Below are 27,979 nucleotides of genomic sequence, written 5' to 3' on the forward strand. Positions count from 1 at the left end.
CTGACTGTTCCATGGCATTTCCTGGTTGTTGTGTGGTATTTGTTGCTGCAGGTGCTGTTGTCCAGAAATGAAGGCGAACCTGTTCTCCCAGGACCTGATTTGTTCAGTCATGGTCTGCACACATCTCACTAAGTCATTGAATTATTGTACATTGACTGCCGCGGGGGCTGCTGCCGGGTCGATAGGCAAGGGAGGGGAGGGCACATTCATGTTGTCTTGAGCTTCAATGGGAGGTAAAGGGACATCAATATGGCCTATCATGATGGTGGGGATCTGGCCGTTGATGTTATTATTAGCAGAAGGATTGTTCGAAGATGCTATTGAGGAAATTTTGGGAAAGAATGAAAGAATGAAAGAATGAAAGAAACACAAGCCTTATGCTGTGTACCCCACAGATGGCGCCAATTGGTGATGCGCAATTTTCTCACTCCCTCATGTCTGATGACTAGGCTCAAACTAGGATCTGATCTGGCAATGCCGAGCTATGCTTCTAAGCTGAAAACTGTAAGTCCGAGTTGAAAAGAGCTGTGAACAAAGAAAGGTTTTAGAGTGCCTATGATCTGGCCGTTGATGTTATTATTAGCAGAATTTTGGGAAATTCTGGCTTCAATGGGAGGTAAAGGGACAACCAATGCTCTCTCTCTCTCTCTCTCTCTCTTCAGTGTTTGATTTCCTTCTACCATTTTACTTCGATTAAGATATAACCTATTTTTTCTTGAAAAAACAGAGCTCTTTTCTTCTCTTCAACTCTCCATCTCTTACTCTATGTTATGTCCCCTGTCTACTACATGGATATTACTGTTATTCTAATACAATGATTTCCACCAAATGTTTCCAAACACCACTATCGTTCCTTCGATTAAAATTGTGATTTTCATAAATTATTTCCAAATGCACTCAACTCATTCTGATAATTAATTACTTTCAGAATTTATCCAACTATATAGAACAAACAGATGCCCTTCAATTGTAACAGATACAATGTTCAAAGCCAGAAACCAATAAACGAATACCAACTTTGGCAAGCCAGTAGTGTTGAAGCCCACCTTTAAATCTCCTCTAAACCTGAAAAACTGCAATCACCCACCATATGCTCGACCAAATTCCCTGTCAAACACCTTCGCTTGGAAAAGCTTCATCCAAGCCCATCTCACCAGTCGTGATCCCTGCCCTCTAATTTGGAGCCTATGGGCACTTGAAATCACTACAGGAAGAAAAAGAATTTATGAATCATGATACTACAGGACAAAGTGGGTTAAAGTGTCTTCTCACAAATGCCATTTCATGGATAGCAATGGTCCGTTGTTATGTGAAAAATTATGAATTCAATGAGAGTTTGGAACTTTTTAGAGGGACAATTGATTTATGGAGCTAAATAGTTTTATTTTCAACTCTGATTTATGTCATGTTTTCTCTCAATAATTTTCTCATAAACCAAATGATGGAAATTGAAGACTTGACACTTTCTCATCTCATTCCATCAATCCCATCCCATTCCACCCAAATCATCCCATAAGGCAAACAGAGCCTAAAGATTTTCCTACCTTTTCCTTTCTTTCCCTGCATTTTCCTTCAAACCAAACGTAGCCTATTAAGTTAACTCTTCGCTCTCATCACGCTTGGACACACACTCTCCGCTGCTCAATTCCACTGAACTCCACCGATCGACTATTCTGATCTGCTAACCAGGTATGTTACTTTGTTTTTCATTTATTTTTTCTCCACTTATTTGAAACTTTACTGTTATTTCACCTATTTATTCGTTTAGGTGGGGTAGAAACTAGTTCATTTTTTTGGTTTCGATCAACCCTAATATGTTGTCATTTGTCGCTTTATCGAGCAAACAGTGTGAATCACTTCGAGTTAAGAATTTGCCCAACTCGGGTCAGGTCATTTTAGCGGGCGGGTTTAAATAGTACATATTTTTGTTGTCTATAGAACCCGGTTCGATGTCTAATTGAACCCGCATGATTTCATTGCTTCTAAGTTCTAACTTGTTTACCACATACCATTAAATACCACCAATCGTTATAGACCAAAACAGGGGAGGATTTTTACCTTGGAGCATTAAATTCAACTAACCATTCAAGTCCAGAAGGATCAGCTTTGCCAAAAAATTGGTTACAGGAGTTGTTCTGGCGACCTAGCACTCCTACCTCATTGTAAATAGGGCCTTGTTCATCATTATAGACCAAAACAGGGGAGTTTTTTGGAGGGATTTTTAGACTGCACTCCACCTCAGAATTCTGATTTAAACTGCAGTAAAACCTTTTTTTTTACCTCAAAACGTTAAAGACAACCGGCCATTCAAGTTCAAAAGGGTCTGCTTTGCTAGAAATATTAGTTGTAACGACCTACCACTCCTTTCAAGCATTTCTACCGCCCCTAATATGTTGTCGTCACCCTGTCGAGTGAACGACGGGATAGTGTGCGTGTTTCTAACAGAATCCGGTTCAGTTGTGCTGCCGGTTTGCTTTCCAACTGAACCTGGTTTTATTTAATAATTATTGTTTTGGTAAATTACTTAAACTATTCTCTTCTAGTTTGAAAATTGACTAATTTGACTAATTTTCAAAAATACTCAACTTACCCTTGTGATACGGCAATCGACGAACTCATTTTCATTCTCTTCTAGTTTTCTTCTTCGTTCTCTGATCCTTTGGTAAATCCCTCGATTTCGATTGTTCTTTGTTTTATATTATTTCTATTCGCTTTTAGGTTTCGGTTTTCGGAGGCATAGAGAATTCTAGGGAAGGTTGCGATGGAGCAAAGAAGAATGAAGAAAGCCCTAATTCTGTAACAGAAGATGAGCCCGAATCAAATTTGTCTCCATCTCGGCAGACTTCAAGGACGCCGTTCACGAACCTCAGCCAGGTCGATGTAGACCTCGCACTCTCTAGGACCCTACAAGAACAGGTACGGTCGACTCTTATTTATTTATTTTATCTACATCAGGATCCGATTTTTTTTTTTTTTTTGGGTGGGGGTTTATTTATATTCATCGCCTCTCTTCATTCTTTTAGTGGTTTAATTGCAAATTATCTTTCAATTAATGGTTATTTGTTTTGGTTTGTTGTCGATTGTCTCTGAAACTCATTCTATTTACGGTGGATTGACTTGCATTTTCAATTGACTGGTGGTGGTTGGATATGATATAGGAACGAACATATATGATGCTGAGAATGAATAGTTTAAGAAATATTATTGTTAACAAATATTAAGGGGCATCAAAAGTAACAAATGGTAGGGGTAGCGTTAGCTAATTTTTAAATAGTAAGGGTACACTTAGTCAATTAGGTAAACCGTAAGGGTAGTTTAAGAAATTTTCCCTTACTATTTTTAGGAAAATTTTCCAATTAGTAGCCTATACTTTGGGCCTAGTGCCACTTTGGTCCCCAAATTTTAAAATGCGACAATCCAATACCTGAACTTTCAAAACATGACAATCTATTACTTACTTTTAACTAGTTGTTAACCAGTTATTAAGTGGCATTTGAAAAAGACACAAATGCCCTTCAAGTGTTATTTAATTTTCTTTATTAACCATCTAAACGTTGACAAAAAGTTAATAGTCCTAAATCCTTGCCTTTTCCATTCAAGAAAGTTGGGGTCACGTTGAAGTGGGCATTTTGGTGACCCCAACTTTCTTGAATAAAAGAGGCAAGGATTTGAGACTGTTAATTTTTTGTCAATGTTTGGATGGCTAATAAAGAAAATTAAATTACACTTGAAGGGCGTTTGTGTCTTTTTCAAATGCCACTTAACAGTTGGTTAACGACTGAATTGTCACATTTTAAAAGTTTGGATACTGAATTGTTGCATTTTAAAGTTCGGGGACCAAAGTAGCACTATGCCCAAATACAGGGTACTAATCGAGAATTTTTCCTTGTTTTTATAATTAATGTTGAATATTAATTACTAATTAATATTTATCAATTAAATCGATTTGGGTTATAAATTACTAATTATTAATTAATTATTGTTATTATAAATAATAATCAATATCAATAATTACTAATTAGTAATTAATAATTAATGTATTAATTAAATAAATTTGGTTTACTAATTACTTAAATATTAATAACGATTATTATAATTAATAATAATGAAAAATATGGAAAAGCCACAATAATTATGAAAATGAACATTAACTACAAATTAATTCTGAATAATATTTTGGAATTAATGAAATAATACTGAAAAAGTAGTTTTAATTAATTTTTAGTAATTATTGAAAATAAACTGGGAATTATTAAAAATTTTGATTAACATTTTATGCGGAAATTATTGAAAATAACTGAAAATTTTTGAATAATTATTGAAAATGCAAAAAGTTACTATAAATTATCCAAAAATTGCTGTAAATTAATGTAAAAATACTGAAAATAATAAAAATATAATACAATTTTAAAAATGAATTGAAAACTATTAAAAAACACTGAAAAGGCATAAAGAAGTAAAACTTACTAGTAAAATTATTGATATCAGTAATTTACTGATATTAATGAAAATTTTCAATATTAATTTTTAATTTTTGTACGGAATGAATTAAATATTACTATTATTATCTAAAGTTGACAATAATTGTTTTAGAAAATTATTTCAATTACAATAATTAAAATATCAATTAATCCTAACATTTTCACTAATTAATTATTCATAAATACAGAAATTTTTCAAAATTACTTTATTCATATCAATTGATGTAGCACGATCCGGACACTCCTAGCTGACTGCTGACTGGCTCCTTGTTGGCAACGAACGACACTTGAAAGGGTGAAAGGAAGGATTCCCGGGGGTTTACCCGGTGGGAATACTCCGATGCTTAAGTTAGTATTGTGTATGGGAAGTGAAGAGAAAACAAAGGCTAAGAGTGGAGGTCACGCTTTATCACTATATTCGAGCGATTAGAGGTTTTTTTCTCAGAAGAAGTTTCTCCTCTGCCCTGAGGGCTTTAATAGAGGCGCTTTTGTGAGATTGGACATAACTGCCACTGGGCCCCTGCCACAGCCATTACCTGCCAGGGCTGCGCAGGTGGCCGTGGTGATGTACTCCTTGCTCGGGTAAGTGACACGTCTCCAAAGTGACAGGCACGCCTCCGCCTGCTGAGAGACCTGGGTGTAGACTACTGAAAGGACAGGGACTGCGCCGTCAGTAAGGGACTTGGCGCAGTCTGATTGGTATGGCCTGTTGGATAGAAGCTTCCTGAGGAATGCTCGTGCGGCCCATTCGCAAGTTACTTTTCAGCGAGCTCGGAATACATCAGGAGTGCCTTTAGTAGAATTGGTCCTCGGGATGACTTGTCTGCTTGGGAGCTCGGGCGAGCTGGTTTTCTTAGCTTGCGAGCTAAAATTGCCTCGGAATATCCCTTTGGAGGTAGTTCGGGGAACCCGGAGCTCGCGTCATGGCGAGCTCCTCCTTTTGCGCGCTACGATGTAGCGAGCTGCTTTATGGGCCCGTTACTTAGTTGTACTGGACCGCAATGCTGGGTTGTCGCTTATGTCGAGTCAGTGTCCACGTGTCGCCGATTCATAGATCGGGTCAAATCATCCTTCATCAATTGCCCCCCACTCCTCGGGCTAAGAGTATCGCCTTAGCGCGGGGAGTTTATGAAGCGCAATGGACTGGTTTGACCGAAATTCAAACTTGATTGACTATCCCCATTAAATGCATTTGCGGGAATCAAGAGATCTTCTGACTTCTCTGACTTTTCGGATTCCGAAAACGTGCTGAGGTGGCCTTTAATTCCGAATGTTGTGTGGTTGCGACTACCTTAATCGTGGAAGATGTGCCGCCAATCGCCTTCGGTTTTTAGAAGGCGTGCGGTCAGGGCGCCCGCGGACCATTGGATCTGCTTTGATCCGGGCCGTCGGTTTGAAAGGATGGGGGCTATAAATAGGGGGCCCCTCGGGCCCTATCTCCTTCCATGCCATCTTGCTGTCTTTGGACTCTGAGGTCGCGTACTTCGCCTAGTCTACTCGAGTTCCTCAGTCTGCTCCGTTCCGTCTACTCTGGTGAGTCCCAATCACCGTCAGCCATGTCTGGGTACCCACGCCATACCTATCACAGGGGCGATAGCCAGGATGATGATGCTCCCTCGAGCTCGGGGGGAGTCTGAGAGCAGATCCCGGAGGCTCGGGAGGCCTCTAGCGACATGGCATCCACTTCTAAGGGGAGGGAGCCTGATACCTTTGGCCCTTCCTTAATGACAACGGAGAGACTCAGGTTTCTGATCCGCTACTTTCGCCTTCTAGGGGACCTGGTTTACAGCCTCCCTACTGGCAACTTCCCCTGGGAGCATGATCCCAATGATATAGTAATCTTCCAAGAACAGCTCGAGGCTGGCTTGTGTCTCCCCCTGCATCCCTTGATAGTGGAGGTGCTAAATCACTTCAACGTCACTATTGACTAGCTTCATCCCAACGCTGTTCGAAACATGGTTGGGACTATATCCCTGTGTCACGAGTACTGCCTTCCTTTGGACCTTGATATTTTTGTCTCTATCCTTTGTATAAAAAACGCTGCTCCTGGGGTTCCTCCGGAGAGGCGCTTTTATTACCTCTCTCCCTGTCGCGGCTATAAGCTCTTATACGAGCTGCCGAATAAGATTCCCGCTTGGAAGCGGGACTACTTTGTGGTCCATAACCCCAAGGGGTGGCCCTTTCCCACTGCTTGGAGGGGCGCTATCTAGGACCCCGGGGCCGAGCTGGACCCTGAGATTCGGAAAATGATGCTGTCCTGGGCGTCGGTAGGCTTCCTTTGCTCGGACTACTTGGCCGAGGAGAAGCTCGTGCAGGCAGGCTTGAGCCTGGGTAGGTTGGTCTTTTAGGTCGCGTAGTGCCTTGTGACTATTGTGTACACATGCATTTTGTTTCTTGTTGGACTAATATCTTGTGGTCTTTTGGCAGCCATCATGTCTAGTGCCGATTCGCGCCGCCTTCTCTCGGGCAGCTAGAGACGCTAGGTGAAGAGGACGCACCCCGACCGGACCCCTCCTTCGGGAAGCACTGAGTTCGGGTCTGCCGAGCTGGTCCTATCCTCTCCTCCGCCTAAGATTCCGATGCCCCCTCCTGAGGGGGCTAGTGGGATTAACCCTGGGGGAAACGAGCTCCCTCAGCCAGGGGAGGCCCCCTTTAACCCCCTTCAGCCCCGTCCTTACCCCCGGTTCCCAGTGGGAAACTGGGAAGGGGTGAATGATTATCTGGTAGCTCGTCGGAGGAGTCGAAAGGCGATTACTAATGACGAGATTGCTCAGTGGGGAAATATGGAGCCCGGGGATCTCTCCGCGTTCGCCTCTACCCATTGCATGGTGGTAAGTGGCCTTTTTTCCCCCTCTCTCTTGTTTGCCCTTTTCCACTATCTTCTGATCTTCTTTTTCATCGATAGGTAAATTCTGCCATCCATGCCATGGCTCTCCAGACGCGCATCCATCGCGTTGACACCCTCGACCAGCGGGCTACCAATCAGAAGCTCCAGGTCGAGCTTGACCGGATCCGGGGCGAGCTCCATCACACCCGCAAGGAGAGCGAGTCTCAGGAGCTGCTCGTTCACGACCAGGAGGCTCAGATCGCTCGGCTTACTGAAGAGAGTGCGCGTTATAGGGAGGAATCGTTGAGGATGGCGGGGGAGAGGGAGCTTCTCAGGCAGCAGGTGCGGGACTTGGAGTCCACTCTTCTGAATCGGACCTGAAACTTTGATAAGATGGTGGAGGCTGAACGAGAGAAAGCGGTCTGGGATTTTAAATACTCCTAGGAATTTCATGACCTCCAGGCAGAGTATGGTTCGGGTTCGTACTGCTCAGGGTTTAAGCTTTGTCGGTGGCTGGTTCGGAAGAAGTTCTTCGGGCTCAACCTCGACGACATTACTATGAAAGGTCTGTCCCCTGAGACAGCAGACCAAGCAGATGAAGAGGAGCCTGACTCTCCAGAGGATGAGGAGGCGGATCCTTGAGGTGGCGTTTCTTTGGGCTTCTGTGGCTTCCGGGTGCCATAAACCCGGTCTTTCACAAGTTTTCGGTTGGGCGGTTGTGCCCTGTGATGATCAAACCTTTCCCGAGCTGTTTAGCTCAGTTACTGCACTTGTTATTTTCCTTTACTGCTCTTTCTTCTCTTCCTTTTTTTTTTTTGACAATGAAAGTTTCTTCCTTCTTCTGAGTATGATGAACTCCCTTTATTTTTGCTAAAGCGATCTCATCATTTGAGTTATTAAAGTTACATACCCGAAGTAGGCCTCTTCGGTAGGCGTTATCCCGATTTGTCACGTTTAAGGCCTCTGTGGTATACCGCGAAGTGATTACTACGTATGTCCGAACTAAGCATTGGTTGGTTATTCCTCAGTTCGACCAATGTATCGATGCTTCGTAGGGTTTGAACCCGAGCTGCTTACGCCTTTGATATTTCATACTTTGCCTTCGCCACTGAAGTGGCTATCTTTCTTCACGCTAAGGTCTTTGTTAGCTTGGTGTTTTGGCCCTTAGGCTTTGGGAGTGACTCGTGGCCCACTCTCGGAGTTTGCCCATGCCATAGAGGCGACTGGGTCCTCTTGTGGCCCTCAGGCTTAGGGAGGGACCCGTAGTCCGCTCCTGGATTTCTCCCAGGCCAAAGTGGCAACTGGGGTCTTCTTGTGCCGAGGTCATGTTAACTCGGTGTTTTGGCCCTTAGGCTTTGGGAGTAGCTCATGGCCTACTCGATTCTTACAGATAATATTGCATCAGGTTGACAATATTCCATGCTCGAGGTACTTGTTTCCCTTCGAGGGTCTCGAACTCGTATGTTCCTTCCCCGAGCACTCGTTTCACTCGGTAAGGACCTTTCCAGTTGGACCCGAGCTTGCCAGCGCCGGGCTTAGGCACCATAACTTTACGAAGGGCCAGGTCGCCAACGTGGAGGTTTCGCCTCTTGACCCTAGCGTTATAGTACCGAGCTACTCTCTGCTGGTAGGCTACGGTCCTAATGTACGCGAGGTCTCTTACTTCGTCGAGTAGGTCGAGGTTGGTACATAGCTCATCTTCGTTTGTTTGATCACTGTATGCTTCTAGGCGCAACGTAGGTACTTCGATCTCTGCGGGGATCACTGCCTCGGTGCCGTAGGTGAGATTGAAGGGTGTTTCTCTCGTGGCGGTCTTCTCCGTGGTCCGGTAGGCCCATAGGACACTGGGTAGTTCATCTGCCCACAATCCTTTAGCTCGGTCCAACCGTGCCTTTAGTCCGCGGAGGATGGCTTTGTTTGTGACTTCTGCCTGACCGTTTGCTTGAGGGTGCGCGACTGAAGTAAAGTTCTGTTGGATCCCCATGTCTCGGCACCAGTCTTGAAATTTGATGTCCTCGAACTGTTTGCCATTGTCGGAAATCAATACCCGATGTAATCCGAAGCGGCATACGATGTTCTTCCAAAAGAAGTTTTGGACATTTTGGGTTGTTATCGTTACGAGGGGTTCGGCTTTTACCCACTTGGTAAAATAGTCCACTGCTACCACTAAGAACTTCCTTCCACCCGTTGTTGGCGGGAATGGCCCGAGTAGATCGATGCCCCACTGTGCAGAGGGCCACGGACTGGTGAGGTATTTGAGGTCGGCAGCGGGTTGGTGGTAAATATTGGCATGTCTCTGGCATTTGTCACATTTTCTAACGAGTTCAATGGCATCTGCCTTCATTGTTGGCCAATAATACCCTTGTCGAAGCACTTTCTGGGCAAGAGCCCTGCCCCCTAAGTGTTCGCCGCACAGACCCTCATGAGTGTCGCGGAGTACGAGCTCGGCTTCGGTAGGTCGCAAGCAACGCAGGTAGGGGCGCATGTAGGATCTCCTGTATAGCCGCTCGTCTATCATGACGTATTTAGCTGCTTGGCGTTGCACCCTTCTGGCTGCATTGCGCTCTGCAGGGAGGGTCCCATGTAACAAGAAGCTCATGAGTGGGTCAATCCAGCTTGGCTCTGCTTGAACGACGGGAGCGACCTCCTCTGCCCCCCCCAAGAATGCTAGGCCGAGACAGGTCCTCTATGTACACGGTTTTCATGGTGATGTCGCTAGTGCTGGTTAACTTGGACAGGGCATCGGCCTCGGCGTTCTCCGACCTAGGGATCTGTCTGATGAAGTGTGACTGGAAGTTGAGTAGGGCCTCTCTGACTTTGGCTAAGTAGGCGACCATGGTCGGCTCGTGAGCTTCATATTCACCTGTGACCTGGTTGACCATGAGTTGGGAGTCGCTGTAGATAACGATGTGCTTGGCTTTTACTTCTCTGGCTAAGGCTAGTCCGGCTATCAATGCCTCGTATTCTGCTTCATTGTTAGATGCCTCGAACTCGAAGCATAGCGCGTATTCAAGTTTCGTGCCGCTTGGGTCGTGCAGAACTATTCCGGCACCGCTGCCCTATTGGTTCGAGCCATCTACGTGAAGGATCAAGGGCTCCTCATCCCAGCTCGCGGTTGGCCGAGCTAGGAGAGGTGCCACATTGGCTACTACTTCACGGGGTTCGGACTCGACCGACCCGGGAGCTTCGGGCTCACCCGAGGTGGGAGCCTCGCGCTCAACCGGCCTAGGAACTTCGGAGCTGAATGTGCATTCGGCTATGAAATTTGCTAAGGCTTGGGCCTTAATGGCAGTTCACGGCTTGTACTGGAGGTCGTACTTTCTGAGCTCAATGGCCCACTTCATCAACCGACCGGAGACCTCGAGCTTAAGCAACACTTGCCTCAGAGGTTTGTTAGTAAGGACGATAACAGTATGAGCTTGGAAGTACGGGCGGAGCTTCCGAGCTGCAATTATCAATGCGTATGCTAGCTTTTCCATCTCCGGGTATCTCGTTTCTGATCCCTGCAATACTTTACTAACATAATAGATGGGTCGTTGGACCCGACCTACTTTCTTTATTAGTACCGAACTGACCACCTCGTCGCTTGCCGAGAGGTAGAGTTCTAAAACATCGCCCTCATCGGGCCGGGTTAAGGTCGGCACGCTAGTAAGGTATTCCTTGAGCTCGTCGAATGCGAGTTGGCAATCTTGGGTCCATTTGAACCCTTTGCTCTTTATTGCCTTAAAGAACGGCAGACAACAGTCCACCGATTTAGACATGAAACGGCTTAGGGCGGCTATGCGGCCATTCAACCTTTGAACCTCCTTCAGCTTCCGGGGTGGTTTCATGTTTAAGATGGCTTTAACCTTATCCAGTTTGGCTTCAATGCCGCGCCGGTTAACGATGTATCCTAGGAACTTACCCGAGGTTACACCAAACACACACTTGTTTGGATTCAATCTCATATTAAACTTACGCAAAATTTCAAAAACAGAATGCAACTCTTGTATTAATGCATGTGAGAATTGAGTTTTGACGACCATGTTGTCTACATAGCATTCTACTTTTCTGTCGATTAACGGCGCGAACAATTTATTTACAAGCCTTTGAAAGGTTGCCCCTGCATTTTTCAACCCGAAGGGCATAACCTTGTAACAGTATAGGCCGAACTCTGTGATGAAGGTAGTCTTTTCTTCGTCCGCCGGGTCCATCTTGATCTGGTTATAGCCCGAGTAGGCGTCCAAGAAACTTAGCAACTCATGCCCTGAAGTCGCGTCCACCAAATGGTCGATTTTGGGGAGCGGGAAGCAGTCTTTCGGGCAAGCCCGGTTCAGGTCGGTGTAGTCGACGCACATGCGCCACTTGCCGTTGGCCTTCTTTACCAGGACGGGGTTGGCTACCCAACTCGGGTAGTGGACTTCTCTTATGAAGTCCGCTGCGAGGAGCTTCTCGACTTCCTCGTCGACCGCTTTCCACCATTCCGGGGCTAGGTTGCGTTTCTTCTGTCTAACGGGCCTAACTACAGGATCAGTGTTAAGCTTGTGAGTTATGAGTTTGGGGTCTATACCGGGCATTTCTGCTGTGAACCATGCAAAAATATCTAAATTTTGAAGTAAAAAACTTACCAGTTCGGATCGTAGGGGCTCCTGGACGGAAGTGCCGATCTAGAGCGTCCGAGCTGGGTCTGCTGTTGAGGTCGGGACCGCGACTGTTTCTTCCATGGGCGCAGCTCGTTCTTCGCCTTGCTCCGTGGGTCGTTCCAGTTCAAGGTCATCGGCCACCTTGGTTTTCCCCTTTAGGGCGGCAACGTAGCACTTGCGGGACTCGAGTTGGTTGCCCCGCGCTACTCCCACACCGAAGTCTATTGGGAACTTCATAGCCAAGTGGTAAGTGGAGACCACCGCCCATAGGACATGGGTGATCGGTCGACCTACTATGGCATTGTAGGGAGAGGGGGTCGCGACCACCAGGAAGTTGTGTTCGAATCTGACCACACAAGGCCATGTGCCGATCTCTACAGGTACTGTTATTTTCCCAAGGGGCTAGACTTCTTCTCCGCTGAAGCCTACCAAAGGAGTGTCTGCGGGCTTCAGGTCGCTTCTCTGCAACTAGAGCTGGTCAAATGCAGCTTTGAAGAGTATGTTAGCCGAGCTGCCTGAGTTTACGAGTATGCGCCTAATCTCGAAGTCGTTGATTCTCAGCTTTATTACGAGCGCGTCGTCGTGGGGGTAATGGATCCCTCGCGCATCGTCTTCTGTGAAGAAAATTGGCTCTTCCGTTCTCGGCTGCTTTGGGGGGTTCAGCTCCTCCCGGGTGACCTCGCGAATCGACGTCCGAGCTGCTGTTGAGGTGCAACCCGCAACGATTGAACCTCCCACTATCATGTGGATGGTCCCCCGAACTGGCCTCTCCTCTGGAGGCTGCCTCTGTGGTTGTTCGGTCGGCCTACTGCTGGATTCGGGAGTGTCTTTACTGTGCTCCCCTTGCCGACCTGTTCTATTACTATTATTATTTTGTACAAAGTTTCTCAAATATCCGCGACGGATGAGCTCCTCTATCTCATCACAGAGGTTTTTACAACTCTCGGTACTGTGACCGTGGTCTTTGTGAAAACTGCAATACAGACTCTTATTTCTTTCATTGGGATTCCCCCTCAGATGGGGTGGCCACTTCACGTACGGGGCATCCTTGATCGCCATCAGGATTTCGGCCCGCTTTGTGTTCAGTGGGGTGTAATCAGATCGTTCTCGTGCAGGAGCTCGGAACAACTGACCCGGATTTGCACCCCGAGCTGTTTCCTTTTTTCTTCGGGTATCCTCTTGACTGGAAGGCTCTCCTTCTCTCTTTCTTTTTTCGGGTGCGCCCTCACCCTTCTGGTTGATCTCCTCTTCAGTGGCTATGAACTTATCCGCAAGCTTTAGAAACTCGGTTATGGTCGCGGGTTGGTTGACGACCATGTGCCACTTGAACTCTCTGTGCTTCACGCCCTTCTTGGCTGCTGCAAGGCGTACGGCGGGGTCCAGGCATGGTATCTGCATACAAGCGTCGTTGAACCGCTTGATATAGCTTCGGATGGACTCTCCCTCTCTTTGTGCTATGTTGAAGATGCTTTATTCAGTTCGCGGGCACCGTTTACTGGTGACAAAGTGGGACGTGAAGGCTTGTGCGAACTGCGCCCAACTTCTTATCGACCCAGGTGCCAAGTTCCGGTACCACGTGTGGGCTGCTCCCCTGAAAGTAGTGGAGAAGGCCACGCACATGCACGACTCACTGGCTCGCGCCAGGTGCATCTGTGACTGAAAGGCATCTACATGATCATTCGGGTCGAACGACCTGTCATACTTGTCAAGAGGGGGGAGCTTGAAATCCTTGGGCATCGGGACTTCCAAGAGTTCGGAAGACAGGGGGGACGGAACCGAGAGGAGGGGAGCCTTGGCTTCGGCCGAGCCTACCTCTTCTTTGCTCATGAGCTTGGGAAAATCGTGGGTGACAGATCGGCGAGCTCAGCGGCGGCGTCTCTGCTTCTTGGTGGGCTCGGCGTTCGTGCTGCTCACCTATCCAGAATGGTTTGCGCCGGGAGTAGCCCGGTCTGCTGGTGATGGCTGCGGACAGAAGGGGCCTGCTTGGAGTCTGTTGCCAGGATCTCGAACCGGTTTTCAAGGATCGGGGTTTCGAACTTCGACTGTCGAGGTGACGTTGACCTGCCGAGCCAGGGCCCTCCCGACTTGTCCACCCGCGGCGAGATCGGGGTAGCCGGTCTCTCCCGTCTACCGTGGGGGGAGGCCTGGTTTTTTGGGAGATTTTGGGGGGCCTCTCCTCGGCCGGAGTGCTCGCTCTGGCGGCGAGATTTGGCTTACTGCGAGGCTAGGTGTTGAGGCTAGAGCTGAGGCTGTTGAAGCTGAGGTTGGGGCAGCTGGGGGAACTGCTGCTGAAACTGGTACTAGGAGACCTGGTGCAGCACGTGCTGTTGATAGAGCTGAAGTTGTTGGAACTGTTGCATTTGAACCTGCATGGCCCTCATGCACTGCATCAGGTCCTCCAACTGGTTCGGGCTGGCCGCTGGGGGCACGACCGAAGGTTCGGTGAACGTCGTTCCGACTGTAGCAAGGAGTGGGGCGATGATAGGTGCCATTGTGAGGGGCACGTTCAAGCTGGGGATTCCGTCCGCTGAGAGGGGGACGGTGAACTGTCCGATACAGACAGTAGGAAGTTGGGGTTGTTCCCTGGAGTTACCCATTTCCGTGCTTCGTTCGACGTTGCTAGAGGAAGCCATGAGCGTTGGATTGTTTCAAGGAAGAAGAAGGAACTGAAAGAGTTTAGAGGGAAAGGCCTTTTGAAGCGTTTCCCACAAACGGTGCCAAATGATGTAGCGTGATCCGGGCACTCCTAGCTGACTACTGACTGGCTCCTTGTTGGCAACGAACGGCACCTGAAAGGGTGAAAGGAAGGATTCCCGGGGGTTTACCCGGTGGGAATACTCCGATGCTTAAGTTAGTATTGTGTATGGGAAGTAAAGAGAAAACGAAGGTTAAGAGTGGAGGTCACGCTTTATCACTATATTCGAGCGATTAGAGGTTTTTTTCTCAGAAGAAGTTTCTCCTCTGCCTTGAGGGCCTTTATAGAGGCGCTTTTGTGAGATCAGGCATAATCGCCACTGGGCCTCTACCACAGCCGTTACCTGCCAAGGCTGTGCAAGTGGCCGTTGTGATGTACTCCTTGCCCGAGTAAGGAGTGGAGGTCACGCTTTATCACTATATTTGAGCGATTAGAGGTTTTTCTCTTAGAAGAAGTTTCTCCTCTGCCTTGAGGGCCTTTATAGAGGCGCTTTTGTGAGATTGGATATAACCGCCACTGGGCCTCTGCCACAGCTGTTACCTGCCAAGGCTGTGCAGGTGGCCGTTGTGATGTACTCCTTGCCCGAGTAAGTGACACGTCTCCAAAGTGACAGGCACTCCTCCGCCTGCTGAGAGACCTGGGTGTAGACTACCGAAAGGACAGGGACTGCGCCGTCAGTAAGGGACTTGGCGCAGTCTGATTGGTACGGCCTGTTGGATAGAAGCTTCCTGAGGAATGCTCGTGCGGCTCATTCGCGAGCTACTTTTCAGCAAGCTTGGAATACTTCAGGAGTGCCCTTAGTAGAATTGGTCCTCGGGATGACTTGTCTGCTTGGGAGCTCGGGCGAGCTGGTTTTCTTAGCTTGCGAGCTAAAGTTGCCTTGGAATATCCCTTTGGAGGTAGTTCGGGGAACCTGGAGCTTGCGTCATGGCAAGCTCCTCCTTTTGCGTGCTACGATGTAGCAAGCTGCTTTATGGGCCCGTTACTTCGTTGTACTGGACCATAATGCTGAGTTGTCGCTTACGTCGAGTCAGTGTCCACGTGTCGCCGTTTCATAGATTGGGTCAAATCATCCTTCATCATCAGTGATCTTTAATATATTTTTTTCAAATTTCTTAATAAAAATTTTTAAATTTGGTAATTTAAGTTAGTGAATTAAATTATAAAATTTTCAATTATTCAAATAAATAGAATTTAAATAGTGAAGATTTTGAATATTATGTTATATTTATTTCATGATTATTGTATTTATTATATTTTTGTTATAAATTTATTTTCAATAATTGTGCATTCTCAATAATTATTGGAGACTAAACTATTGTTATTTATTGGAGATTAGACTATTAATTTAGTTGAAATTAAGAGTATTCATGGATCGGGCTGGGGAGTTGGTCACTCGGAACCGATCGACCATTAGTTAAAACCAGCCAACTCTAGTTGTATCAATTTGGATTGGTTTTCGATTTAGTCGGTTCGTTTAAAAGATTTAAACTTAAAAATTAAATTTAAGTTTAAAAAAGTATGGTGTTATTATTAAAAAATTTAAATTTATAATATAAAATATTTTAGACTAAGATTCTCACTTCTCCATGTTAAAAATTATATTTAAAAAATTATATATATGGTTGGGTCGGTTCGATTTTGGTTTCTTTACAAATGGCCAAATGAAAACTGACCCAACCTGGTCAGGTTGGGGAGCTGCTAAACCAAAGCCAACCGAAAATACTAGAAAACCAACTCAGGTCGAATTGGTTTGAGTTGTTCAGTTTCATCGGTTTCATCGGTTTGATGAAGAACCCTAATTGAAATTAATTATTATTATTTTTGTATTGCAAAAAATTATTAAAAAATAGTATATAATATATAAATAATTATTAATCTTTAAAAAATTAAAATATAAAACAATGGTATATTCTTATGTGTTTCTATTATTATAAAACAATGGTTTAGCTGAAATTAATTATATATATATATATATATATTTAATGGCTTGATTATGGGGTATTAATGAGATCAATATAAGCGAACAATATTAAGAATAAAAAATATGATTGCTTTGATGAATGGTATGATTGAGATTATAATCTGTGTTGGTGTGTTTTCCCAAAATCCTTAAGACTTGAGAGTTTATAAGAGTTGAGAATATGGTTTCTTCACCATTCAATATATACTAGAAGCTCCTGGGCAGAGGCGGTTCAAAAAGCTTCTCTTTAACACATTAAAGAAGGCAACTTCATTTCTGTGTTATAGAGGTGCTTTGTTATGCCTTTATTTGGAATTTCTTTTTAATTTTTCATACTTTAATCATTATCATGACGACTTCCCAAGTGTAATGCACATAAACACTTACTAGTGTAGAGTAAATGTTAAAAATCCAACCAATAGAGTTTCGGTTTCTCTTCTCCTTGCAACCTCATTAGACCCAAGGGATAAAAATGGTAAAAGTTAAAAATTAGCAACTTATCTGAAAAAATAGATGAGGCAAAAGGAATAGGGATACATTTTAATAAAAAAAATATGAATAAGTGCACTTGTCCAAAAAAAATGACCTAAAAAACCAACTGGACCTTAATCGAACTCAAGTAGGATGTGACGTGAATGCCACATACATCGCATTCCGTTACAACTCACCTAAATTTAATCCTTGATTTACGGAGATTATAAACAATTAATTAACTATTTATAATATACTATAATTAAAATTGGCGATGTATCTAACGGAGGATCCGTTTGATTAGCAGTCGGAATGGAACCGTGATTTGACACGGTTGGTTGGTTTGATAAATTTGGTTAATTTCACAGCGATACAGGCAGAGTCGGGTTGTTTTAGGGTTAATAAACCCGAGAATAAGCATTATTGTCATTCATCCTTTTTTTTTTTTTCTTTTTTATATGTATAGCAGTTTTTTAGTTTTCTTTTTCCTTTTCTTTCCTCGATTTGTTTTATGGTGTGGGGTGTAAGTTGATAGGAAAGATTGAGGGGGAAGTTGATGAAATGATATGTTGGGGTTGAAGTGGACATGGTCAGAAATCGGTGACAATAGAACATAGTTGAGCGTCCATTCTATACTTGGTTGTATTCCCCGCAACCTTTGATTTTCTCCACATGGTACATGTGAATCAAAAAAGTCTCTGTCTATCAAATACAAAGTTTCGCTCCCTATATTGAGGACTCACATGCCTCAGGTCTGATAGGGGTGATCAACTCCCACATCCACATGCTATGTTTATGAACTTTCTTCCAACAAATTTCATTTTAGCAGTTAACCGGTAGCTCACATGGTGATTTATTTAGGCCATGTTTGGGATGGGATCATATCATTAAGCATTTATTGGTATTTGGGAAATAAATCTGAAATAAGTGTTTATTTTAAAAATAAGGGCTTATTTTTTAAACTCAAATTTTCAATTTTTTTTTAAGTGTTTATATAATAAGCACTTATTTAATTTTTTTTTTCTTCCAAAATTATCAGTAGTTGAATTTTAAAATACTACTTATAAAACTATCCCTAGTTAAATTTTATAAAAGTACTTTTATAAAAGTACTTCTGTAAAAGTGCTTTTATAAATGTACTTTAATAAAAGTGTTTTCATAAAAGTACTTCCATAGAAATGCTTTGATAAAAGTACTTTCTTAAAAGCACTTTCATAAAATTTAAAAGAAAATGAAGGACAAATTAGTCACAAATGCTTATTTAAGTGCTTATCAGAGAAAAAGACTATCAAACGCCCAATATGAAATAAGTGTTTTTTCTTTTTAAATAATCACTTGAAAAAATTGGGTGCCAAATGAAAAAAATGCTTATCCGAATAAGCACTTATTCGATAAACACTCCCAAACATGGCCTTAGTGTCCCTTTATCTATATGTAAGTGCGGGCTCAAATTTGTCTAACTGCTCAACCCATAAAATCCTGAATGGACAATTTAGTAATTTTACATTCATCATCAATTACATTAGTAGGTCAATAGGGGTGATCATTTTGGGTGCAACTTTTAATAGTAGAGCTGGTATTTCAGTTCGTTGGTTATGTGTTTCCCTTCCATTTACCTTGTGTGATAATCAAAAGTTCTATGGTGATGCACATTTCAAATTTGCATACTGATTTAGTTTACTTTTCTTGTGAAGCGTGAAGGGGTCTAATATCTAGCTATGGATCTGCTATTCACAAAAAAATGCTATCAATACTACATTAGATCCGTTCATTTGGAGCATCTCCTCTATTTTGAGCTTTGTCACTTTCGTTCAAATCCAATATCTGCCGTTAATGGACTGCCAATTATGCATATTACCGGATGATATATATGAATTAATATCTTGAAAATGACAAAATTACTCTTCAAAACATTGTTCATTATCTTCTTCCACAAAAATAAGACATTATTCACGCGTATCATGTTCTGCTCATCATGAACTGTAACCACTTCTTCCTCAAGAGGATCCTGTTAGTTACGGCCTCGAGGTTGTTCTTCAATCCTCCACCACTTGAGTGGCTTCATCCTCCCAACTTGATTGAAGAGAACCCGAATTCTATACTTCAATAGAAGCATAATCTCTAGCCAAGGAAAGTTCATCGTCTCCTCGCTCACATCCCCAATCTAGCGGCAGAAGGAAAGCAAGCAAGGCCCGAAATCCTTCCATCCACCACTTTACTCAGAAGCCCCTCATCCTTGGCAATAACATCATCATCGTCCCTTGGTGGTTGTGCATTTGGCATCGTAGTCTTCGGAAGAGGGAAAATCGAAGAACCCAAGCTACTTAATCCTCCACCCAAGCGGCTTCATTCTTCCAACCGTACTGGTACTGTTGAACCACCTTGTTCGTAAAGAAGGGAATGGTCACGATTTGTTTCATCTTGCGCCAGTGCTCTACCTAGATAGTGAACACCATGTCTTGGCCCTCCTCCATGAAGATATCGAAGACCACATTCTGGGTTCGTGAACTGAACTCAACCCCTTCAGTGTGTAGGAAGATGTCATCGAACTTCTTGGCTAAGTCGGTCAAATTGCAGTGGCTTAGGTTATCCCCAAATTGGAGCCAGTTACCAAAGACTGGGACGAGCAGGAGACCTTGAAGGAGCTTGAAGCGCTTCTTGCATAGTTTAGAGATGGTGATAGCTAGGACGATGACAAAGAAGAGGGCTACGAGGGCTTTTTTCAAAGAGGAGGCGATCCATCGTTGCAAAGGTGTCTAATGTTTAGGAAGAAGTGGTTGTGAGGTGTCGGAGTTGGGGTGGGTCGACTTTTATAGGTGAGAGGACCAGAATTGAGTGGCTGTAATGGTGACGGGAAAACGTTAGGTGCATTTTCCGAGCTTGTGGAGATGGTGGACATGGTTGATGCCTTGATGGAGTCAGATTTATCGATAGTTGTTGAGTGGTAGGGAGAAAAAAAAACGAGGAAAATTAATTCTGGTGATGATTGATAAAGAAAATTAGATGACAGGGTATTTGTGTATATGCCACTGAATGATTAACAATTTTATACTAAATTGACATGTTTTAAAAGTTAAGGTATTGGATTGACACATTTTAAAATTTAGAGACTAAAGTGACACTAAATCCAAAGTACAAGGTAGTAATCCGGAATTTTTCCTAATTCATATAGAGATGTTCTCCATCATTCCGAATCCTCTACCCACAAACCATTACCACATTCATACTAGTTCAACTTCTATCATGCCAGCAGCCCCTTACAACCTTACATTGAAAATATCTCCCATAAAATAAATCTTATGAAATAAATCACATAAGAACAAAGATATTCCCAACGTTGTAAAGGTTGTTGGAATGGACTTTGCCTTACCTACAAACCATTACCACTTAGCATGCTCAGTTCATACCCACTACCATCGTTGCCGTGTATTGTGAAATCTCAAATGGATGTGGGGAACAGTTTGTCCGGCCCAGGGAATATTTGTCGATTATAAACCGCCCTTCCTAACCCTGAAGTTCATTATTTCTTTTGGTAACACTAGCGTTTAGTATTTGATGGTATCTGCCCACCGTAAGTATTAAGTGTTTCTACTTATCAGAAAAATAAAAAGAGTATTAAGTTTGTTCACATTCAAAATTGGTCGGATTTCCTGCACTCGGATGGGTTTGTGCAGGGTGCACTTCCGATCAAAATCGAACACATGTTTATTTAAGCACCCTATGAAAATACATGTTTACTTAAGCACCCAATGCATATGTGCTGAAAATACATGTTTACTTAAATTATCTGTACTTTTACTGTTTAATTATTATTTTAAATTATTTTTATTATTTCTGACAATTGATTAATTTTAATTTTACCTTGTTGTTAGTATCTATTAATCTTCCATCAAAATCTATACACACGTGACATTAATACCCTTCATCCCTCTGGCTAACCCTTCTCTTTTCTCTATTTTTACCCTCCCTCTTCTCTACCATCGTAGCAAGGCGTCAATATGAATTTGGGTCCGCCACCGCCTCCGTCCTCTCTATCACCATCCTCTTCCGAGTGGGAAAGAAATTGCAATTAAACAGATCAACCGGAAGTCGCCATTATTAGCTGAGTACATCAAGCGGAAAACTCACAGATAAATCAAATGTTTTCTCTTTTGGAGTCATGTTGCTGTAATTGATTACTGGGCGTCGACCATTGCTTACACGGGCTTTAGAAGATGGAAACTATGACACTTATGTTGATCCATGGTTAAAAACAGATTATGACCAGAAAGAGATGGCACGTATCGACCCTTTTGATACTGATGGTGCAACAATGGGAGAAGAAAACTAAAACAGGGGTGGCGTGATATGGAGATTAAAGACTCCTTTCTAGGATCTTGGTCTAAACGTATAACCCCCGTGAGAGAAGCTCCCTTGATTGCCCACGTGGTATGGTATGAAAAGCCAGCGGCGGGAGAAAAAATGGATAAGAGTTGGGGTTCTTTTTTATTGAGTTTTTTGAGCATTCAGGGAAGAGAATTCAAATCAAAAGAAACTGCACCATTTTCGGTGGTTTAGTTCAGAAGCCACCACTGCCTCCGCCATTTTTGAAATAAATAAAGCCCGAGAAATTAGTACAATACATTATTGCTGTTTTGAGTATCATGCATTGTTGAAACAGAGACAGAAAATAGAGATTCAGGCAGAGACGGAGATAGAAGTGGAGATGGAGATAAAACACGTTGACAGAGGTGGAGATAGAAACAGAAACGAAAATAGAGACAGAAACCGAAACAGAGAAAAATAAAAGAGATGGAGGCAGAGATGGAGGTGGAGACAGAAAATGGAGACGAAGATGAAGATGGAGCCTATCTTTCTGAAAATTTTTATCAGTTGGATTTTATTTTGAAATTTTGAAAGATGCTAAATGGCAAATTTGATATTCTATTTTTTCCATTAACACTTAATAAGGATGTCAATTGTCATAAACAGTAGGGGTGATGCAACACAATAATTAAGCAGTAAGGGTAGACTTAGTCAATTAACTAAACCATAAGAGTAGTTTAAAAAAAAGTGAAAAAAAAAAAAAACTCAGTTAAAATGAAAGAAGAGCCTCAACCAAAGAGACTAAAAAGATGCCATTAACGATTTTGAAATTATTTTGTTCATTCACCATTTCTTCTTCTTTGGATGCCATTAACACAGACCCTCTCGTTTTTGTTTACCCCTCCCTTTCCTCACATTCCTCGCCTATAGCTTTCAAACCTTACAAGATGACAGAATTTTTGGAACATTTGTTTCATGTCTAACCTCATTCTACCTGAGTGAATCTTCCCTTGACGTATCCCAATCTAAGACCAGCAGAAATCTACTTTGGGTCATTAAGCTAGACAAAAATTCCATTTCAAAGGTTTCAGAACTGACCACTGGAATCGGTTGCTTCCAGATCATAAATCATGGAATATCAGCAGACTTTTCAAGGTTTGAAAAGAAAGAATTTCCTGCAATGGTTAATGGCGTTTGTAGGGTTTAGTGTCTCCTTTCGTTTGGAGTCCCGACTCTTCACTACTCAAACTGGATTCCTTCCTCATTTCTTTCACTTTTTCTTATTATTTTTAGTATCAAAAGTTGTATGTTAAGACGTACCATTTAGTTTTCTATCCATGCAACTGGGGTCCCCACATGTGAACCATGATAGTATGATGTGCTTGATTTTGATTGGAAGTACATCCCTGCATACACCTATCCGAGTGCAATAAATCCGGTGGATTGATTAATTGGTTTTGTTTATATTGAAAATTACAATATAAATTTTTTAAATTATTCTCATGATTTAGTTAATTAATTAATTCTATCCTTACTGATTATATATTATTTTAAAGTATTCCTATTATTTCTGATACTTGACATCGTCCTTAAACATTAACAAAGAATAATAAAATGTTAAATTTATCCTCTATTATTCTTTAAATTTTCAAAATAAAATCCATCTAATCTCTGATTTCAGTGCATAGAAACCATTGAAACTTACCTCAAAATTTCACTCAAGTTTTCCCTCATAGACTCTTTCAGTCTCCACCACCCCCTATTCTTTCTCCACAATCACTGTTGAAACTAAACCAGAGCAGCCACCAATCCCCACCGTTGCAGTAAAGGCAGCAGTTGCCGGAGAGAACAGAGATGATGGTGTCAACGGGGTGTTCACAAAAGTCCCAATTCCTTTTGGGTCTTGAGGAGCACAAAGTGGAATAGGGCCTCAGGTCCAAAGGTTCGATGGATAATCTCCTTCTCTCCGTGATCTTGAATGAGAAGTCCCATGGCATGTTAGGAAGACAACCCTTGTAGCTTCATAGGCGTCCATTGGTGTCCAACCCCTAAACCTTTTTCCAACAATTGTTCCGAATCCGTTGCAGTAGTAGTTACTAGTTGGTTCTCTCTAACGCCCCCGTTTTAGAAAAATCTTGCGTCTTTGTCGTCATCCCCTCCTTGTTCACTCCTTGTTTTAATGCCAGTGAAATCTCGATCTAATTGTTCTGAATCACCACTTGCACATCCATTTGATCAATAGGACAAAATACTCATTCTAAACATCAACTAGGAAAGACACAACCGATTACTGACCGATTATTAAACGAAACAAACATAAATGACTACTGTGGTGAGATAAATGGAAGATGTAGTAGTAATGGAGCTTACCTATCAAGATTTCTGCCTTAAACGATGCAACAAATTAAAAGATTTCGATCACTCTTTGTTTCGGATTGCTTGAGAGGAATGAACTTCCATGTGTGAGTTGATGACGATTTCAAATAATGGTGGCTATAGTCGGTTGTATTTGGCCAACAAAGAAGTTAGAGAACAAGGAAGGGTTTATGTTTGGTTGAGGATCGAAGAACGATGAAAAGAAAGATAGATAGAGAGAGGGAGATGGAGAGTCGGAGACGGAGTCGGAGTCAGAGTCAGAGACAGACGAATATGCAGTCAGTCAGAATTAGAGACAGACGAATATGCAGTGAGAGTTGGAATTGGAGTTGGAGATGGAGACTGAGATAGAGACAGAGTCGGGAGACAGAGATTGAGATAGAGTGAAATCATAAAAGGGCATTTTAGGTTTTAGACAATTATCAAAAAAGTTTAAACATAATTTAAGACAATATCTAAACAATAAGGATAGAATTAATCAATTTCCTACAAAATACTTTAACAAATTTGACCTTATACAGAAAATATCTGAATCTGTATTCTTACCTTGCAAGGTTTAGAACAGAGACTGCAAAAACAGTACTGTAACTGTGTAACATCCTCCTAAGTCCCTAAGTCCTATCTATCAATCTCTATAATAAAAGACAAATGATCAAATAATTTCTTCAAAGATTACCATCATTTTCCTTTCTATTCTTAACATTTTGTTACATTCCCTTCCCTTTTCCTTGTCTCTGTCCTCTGTTTTCCTTCTGAGTCTTTGGCAGCCACCGAAACCCCATAAAGCATCACGCTTTGATCACGAACCGTCAGGCGTCAGCAGTCCACCCCACCTCAACACGGTCAGGACCACATACATCCATGACCGATGTCCCTTTGATTTGCAGATAGTCTCCACTTGTCCACTCTCGCTCCAAATTATTTATCCATTAAATTGGAAAAGCAACGAGGCATTACAAATATATGCACACACTTTTAAGTAGTACACTAGTCTTGATAGATGATTAAATCAATTTAGAATAGAAAAAGAAAAAATAAAAAGACAAAAGTGAAAATGAGCACGAGAGAATTGCCATTATGCCTTACGCTCCCCCCCGTGGCACTTCTGCAATCAAGAGCTCCTTCAGCCACTCAAATGTGCGACGGTGAGAAATGGCCTGCTTCTTCTTGTGATGCGGCTGACGATGTACAAGAGTTGTATCGATAATCTCTTTCTCGCTCACACTCAATTCCCAACTGCTACTCTTGGCCTTGCTCATAACTACCTCAACTGTACTAACTGAACACTTACAGCTACTCAATCCATCCAAAAATCTCTGTCTCTGCCTCGTTGTTTTCTCTACTCTGACCTCATTGGGACTGTCTCCGCTCCTGTTACCACTGCTCCTCGTACTATCACTACTTGAACTGTTATCGCTTTTGTTTCTATTTCGACGTTTGAGGTCTTGTAACTCAATCTCCGGTGCCCGTACTACACCCACTCGGAAAAGCCTCCATACGGTCGATCTCCGGTCCCGACCACCAATATTTACAGACCGAGCACCAGAACTAGAATACCAAATTTGAGGTTTTGGGCTTGGGTGGGTATGAAAATGGCTGTGCACCCTTGGCTTGTATCTGCTGGCGGGGACTGAGCTGCCGCCCGACAAGTTGTGACTTGTATAGCTATTGCTCCTGCTCACGCTAGACGAAGAACTATGCTCCAAGGACTCTGATATCGAATCGAAACTACTGATCTTCCGGGTATCTTGACGAAATCCGGCCAATCCGCTGTCGGAGCTGACAGAGAGTCGTAAAGGAAGAATCTGGCCTCGAAAGAATAGGTCGTCGGCTGCACACATTTCTGATTCTGTCGAAAGAGAAGCAGCCAATGAACCGAACTCGAAGTCTTCTTCGGTTTCATCAAGAGCTATAATCTCATGATTTGCATGCTTCTCTCCTTTGATTTCCATGCGCGGTAGATCACAGAGTGACAAAACTTCTGCTGCTTCCTCGTCGGAATTCAAACCCCCCCATTTTAGGTCACTGCCATTTCTCCCCATATCTACAACTGAAGACCGAGTTCCCTCAACAATAATACAAACCCAATTGCCTTCTCTTCCAGTAAATATGTAAATAAAGTAAGGAAAGATTGGAATTTATAGAAAGAGGAGAAGATATTTCATATTAATTTGAATATCTCCAGTGATGTGGGTTGTGGGGTGCTTTTAAAATGAAAGATGGAGACCTGCTGTGTAGCTGTAGACTGTAGTCGACCCAAATTTCTACTTTTTTGTCTTGTTTGGAAGGTCGTGACTCGTGGAATTAGAAATTTAGATTATTACTAATAACCAGTATCGATCAGCCCAGAAATAAGAAACGGTAGTTGCCGCTGGCCGCCAAGCCTGCTGATATTAGGACTCTGGATCTCCTGCCCTCGATAACTCTGCCCACACACTATCTCGTGAATTGGAAATATCTCCCCCTGCATAATACTATGCTGAGGTTTAGATATTCTCCATGTGTGGCTGAGATAAGCGTGGGCAGGAGATCCGGACTCTGCTATGTACGATTTTTCGTTTACCTTTTAGTTTTAAGTACTTTCAATATTTTGAAATTCTTTGCGTTCGGTTTTCATTCTTTCTTTTTATTTTTCGTGATCAACTTCAAAATTTCAAATGTCTGGTCACGTACACAGCCTGTTAAGAAAGACGCTTTATTTTTATTTTTTATTTTTCTATCAATGAATGGCGAGGTCTCGGTGTGTGTAAATTGTTTTTTTTTTTTTTTGAAAAAGGGTGTGTTGTTAAATTGTTAATTGTTAAACACGTCTTCTATTTTCAAAGAAGGATGTGTATACAACTTGTCAAAGGGCTTACAATGTGATTTGGTGGTTCTTTTTTTCAAATACATGATGCATGATATATGCATGTGGTGAATAAGAATAACAATAGCTAAGGACCCACATCCCTGTTACTATGTGATTAGATCAAACTATTAATAATATAATAGATCGTAATTGATGATTTTCTTTTGTCTTTCAAAATGGATGCGTAGCAAACATCCAAACATATGACCTTCTTTTGGCATTGTTGATTAGCAATGTCAAGACTCAAGACGGCCGACACTATGTGCTTCCAAATTCCAACAGAGGAGACAAAGGCTACCATATTGGATGCATTCAACTATCCAAAGGAGATGTGCTGCTAGTCCTTCCTGCCCCACCATTTACTACAAAAAAAAAGCAGACACGGTTGAAGCCGCACCGACAAGGCGACAATGCAACGATGGAAGCAAATTAGGAACAGAGGTGAAGCAGGGTTTTTGTTCAAACTTCTTGAGTTTCTACTTCAGAATTTCTAAATCAAAACATGGGAAAAACTTGTGTCGGAAGTTCTTATCTTCCATTCGGACCAATGAAACAATGAATTTCCATTTAACTTGTATAACTCTTCACCAAGTTCTTCTCATTGTAGACGACCCAGAGTGTACTGTAATGTTACAACCTATACTTTGGCTTCCAGAGGTCTGTTTGGTGACAAGTTTTCTGGCTCCTCACCTCCCAATTGGCTTGGTGAAGCTTTGTCAAGTCCCTTGTGTTTGTCTACTGGGTAGTGGTCCTGTTGTGTGTCTGTTGTATTATTTGTTTTTTTTCTCTTTTCTCAGTAAGGAGATTTGTAAAATCATTAGGCAAAGTTTTGGGGAGTGCGACAATTGCCTAAAAAAATTTTAAAATCAAAAGAAAAGGCTAGACAATAGGTTAGAAACGTGTTTGAGGAAAAATAACCTCTTGTTTTCCCTCAAAATTTGGACTATTGCACTCTTATCAGAAAGAAAAATACACAGGGCATCATCTATTTCCATTCGAGGACGGGAGAATGTTGGGATGGTTTCTTTGAAAATGATCCAAGCTGGAGCAACTGAGGCTTCATCCTCACCAAAGTAGTACAGATGAAGATCATTCATGCACGAAATGTTCCATTTCCTTTTAACTTGTCCAACTCTTAACTAATTTCTCATTGTAGTAGACCCAGAGTGTATAGTAGGTCCTGTAATGTTGTACTTGTAGCCTATGCTTTGGCATCCAGAGGTCCGTTTGTTGACAAGTTATCTGGCTTTTCTCCTCCTGATTGTCTTGGTGAGGCTTTATCGCTTGAGTCGAGTCCATTGTGCTTGTCTGTTGGGTAGTGGTCCTGTTTTGTGTTTGTTGTATTGTTCTGCCTTTCCTCTTTTCCTAATAAAGAGATTCGTAAAATCATT

The 27,979-nt window shown here is 42.7% G+C and overlaps 1 protein-coding gene and 1 long non-coding RNA gene across 3 annotated transcripts; one reads left to right on the forward strand and one right to left on the reverse strand.

Moving 5' to 3' along the window:
- Positions 1-33: 33 nt before the first annotated feature.
- LOC148803760 (uncharacterized) lies at positions 34-27,927 on the forward strand. 2 transcript variants are annotated; one of them, XR_016080062.1, is made up of 3 exons: positions 34-1,689; positions 2,719-2,916; positions 26,820-27,927. It is a non-coding gene; the product is annotated as an uncharacterized LOC148803760 (long non-coding RNA). The 2 variants fall into 2 exon arrangements; XR_016080061.1 differs by lacking the exon at positions 26,820-27,927 and adding an exon at positions 21,046-22,047.
- Positions 24,191-26,042, reverse strand: LOC104611661 (uncharacterized). The gene has a single exon (XM_010278829.3). The coding sequence runs from the start codon at positions 25,780-25,782 to the stop codon at positions 24,823-24,825; it is 960 nt and encodes a 319-aa protein (XP_010277131.1). The 5' UTR covers positions 25,783-26,042; the 3' UTR covers positions 24,191-24,822.
- Positions 27,928-27,979: the final 52 nt, after the last annotated feature.

The sequence above is a fragment of the Nelumbo nucifera genome, chromosome 1, assembly GCF_055504915.1.
Source record: "Nelumbo nucifera cultivar China Antique chromosome 1, China Antique-T2T, whole genome shotgun sequence".
NCBI lineage: Eukaryota > Viridiplantae > Streptophyta > Magnoliopsida > Proteales > Nelumbonaceae > Nelumbo > Nelumbo nucifera.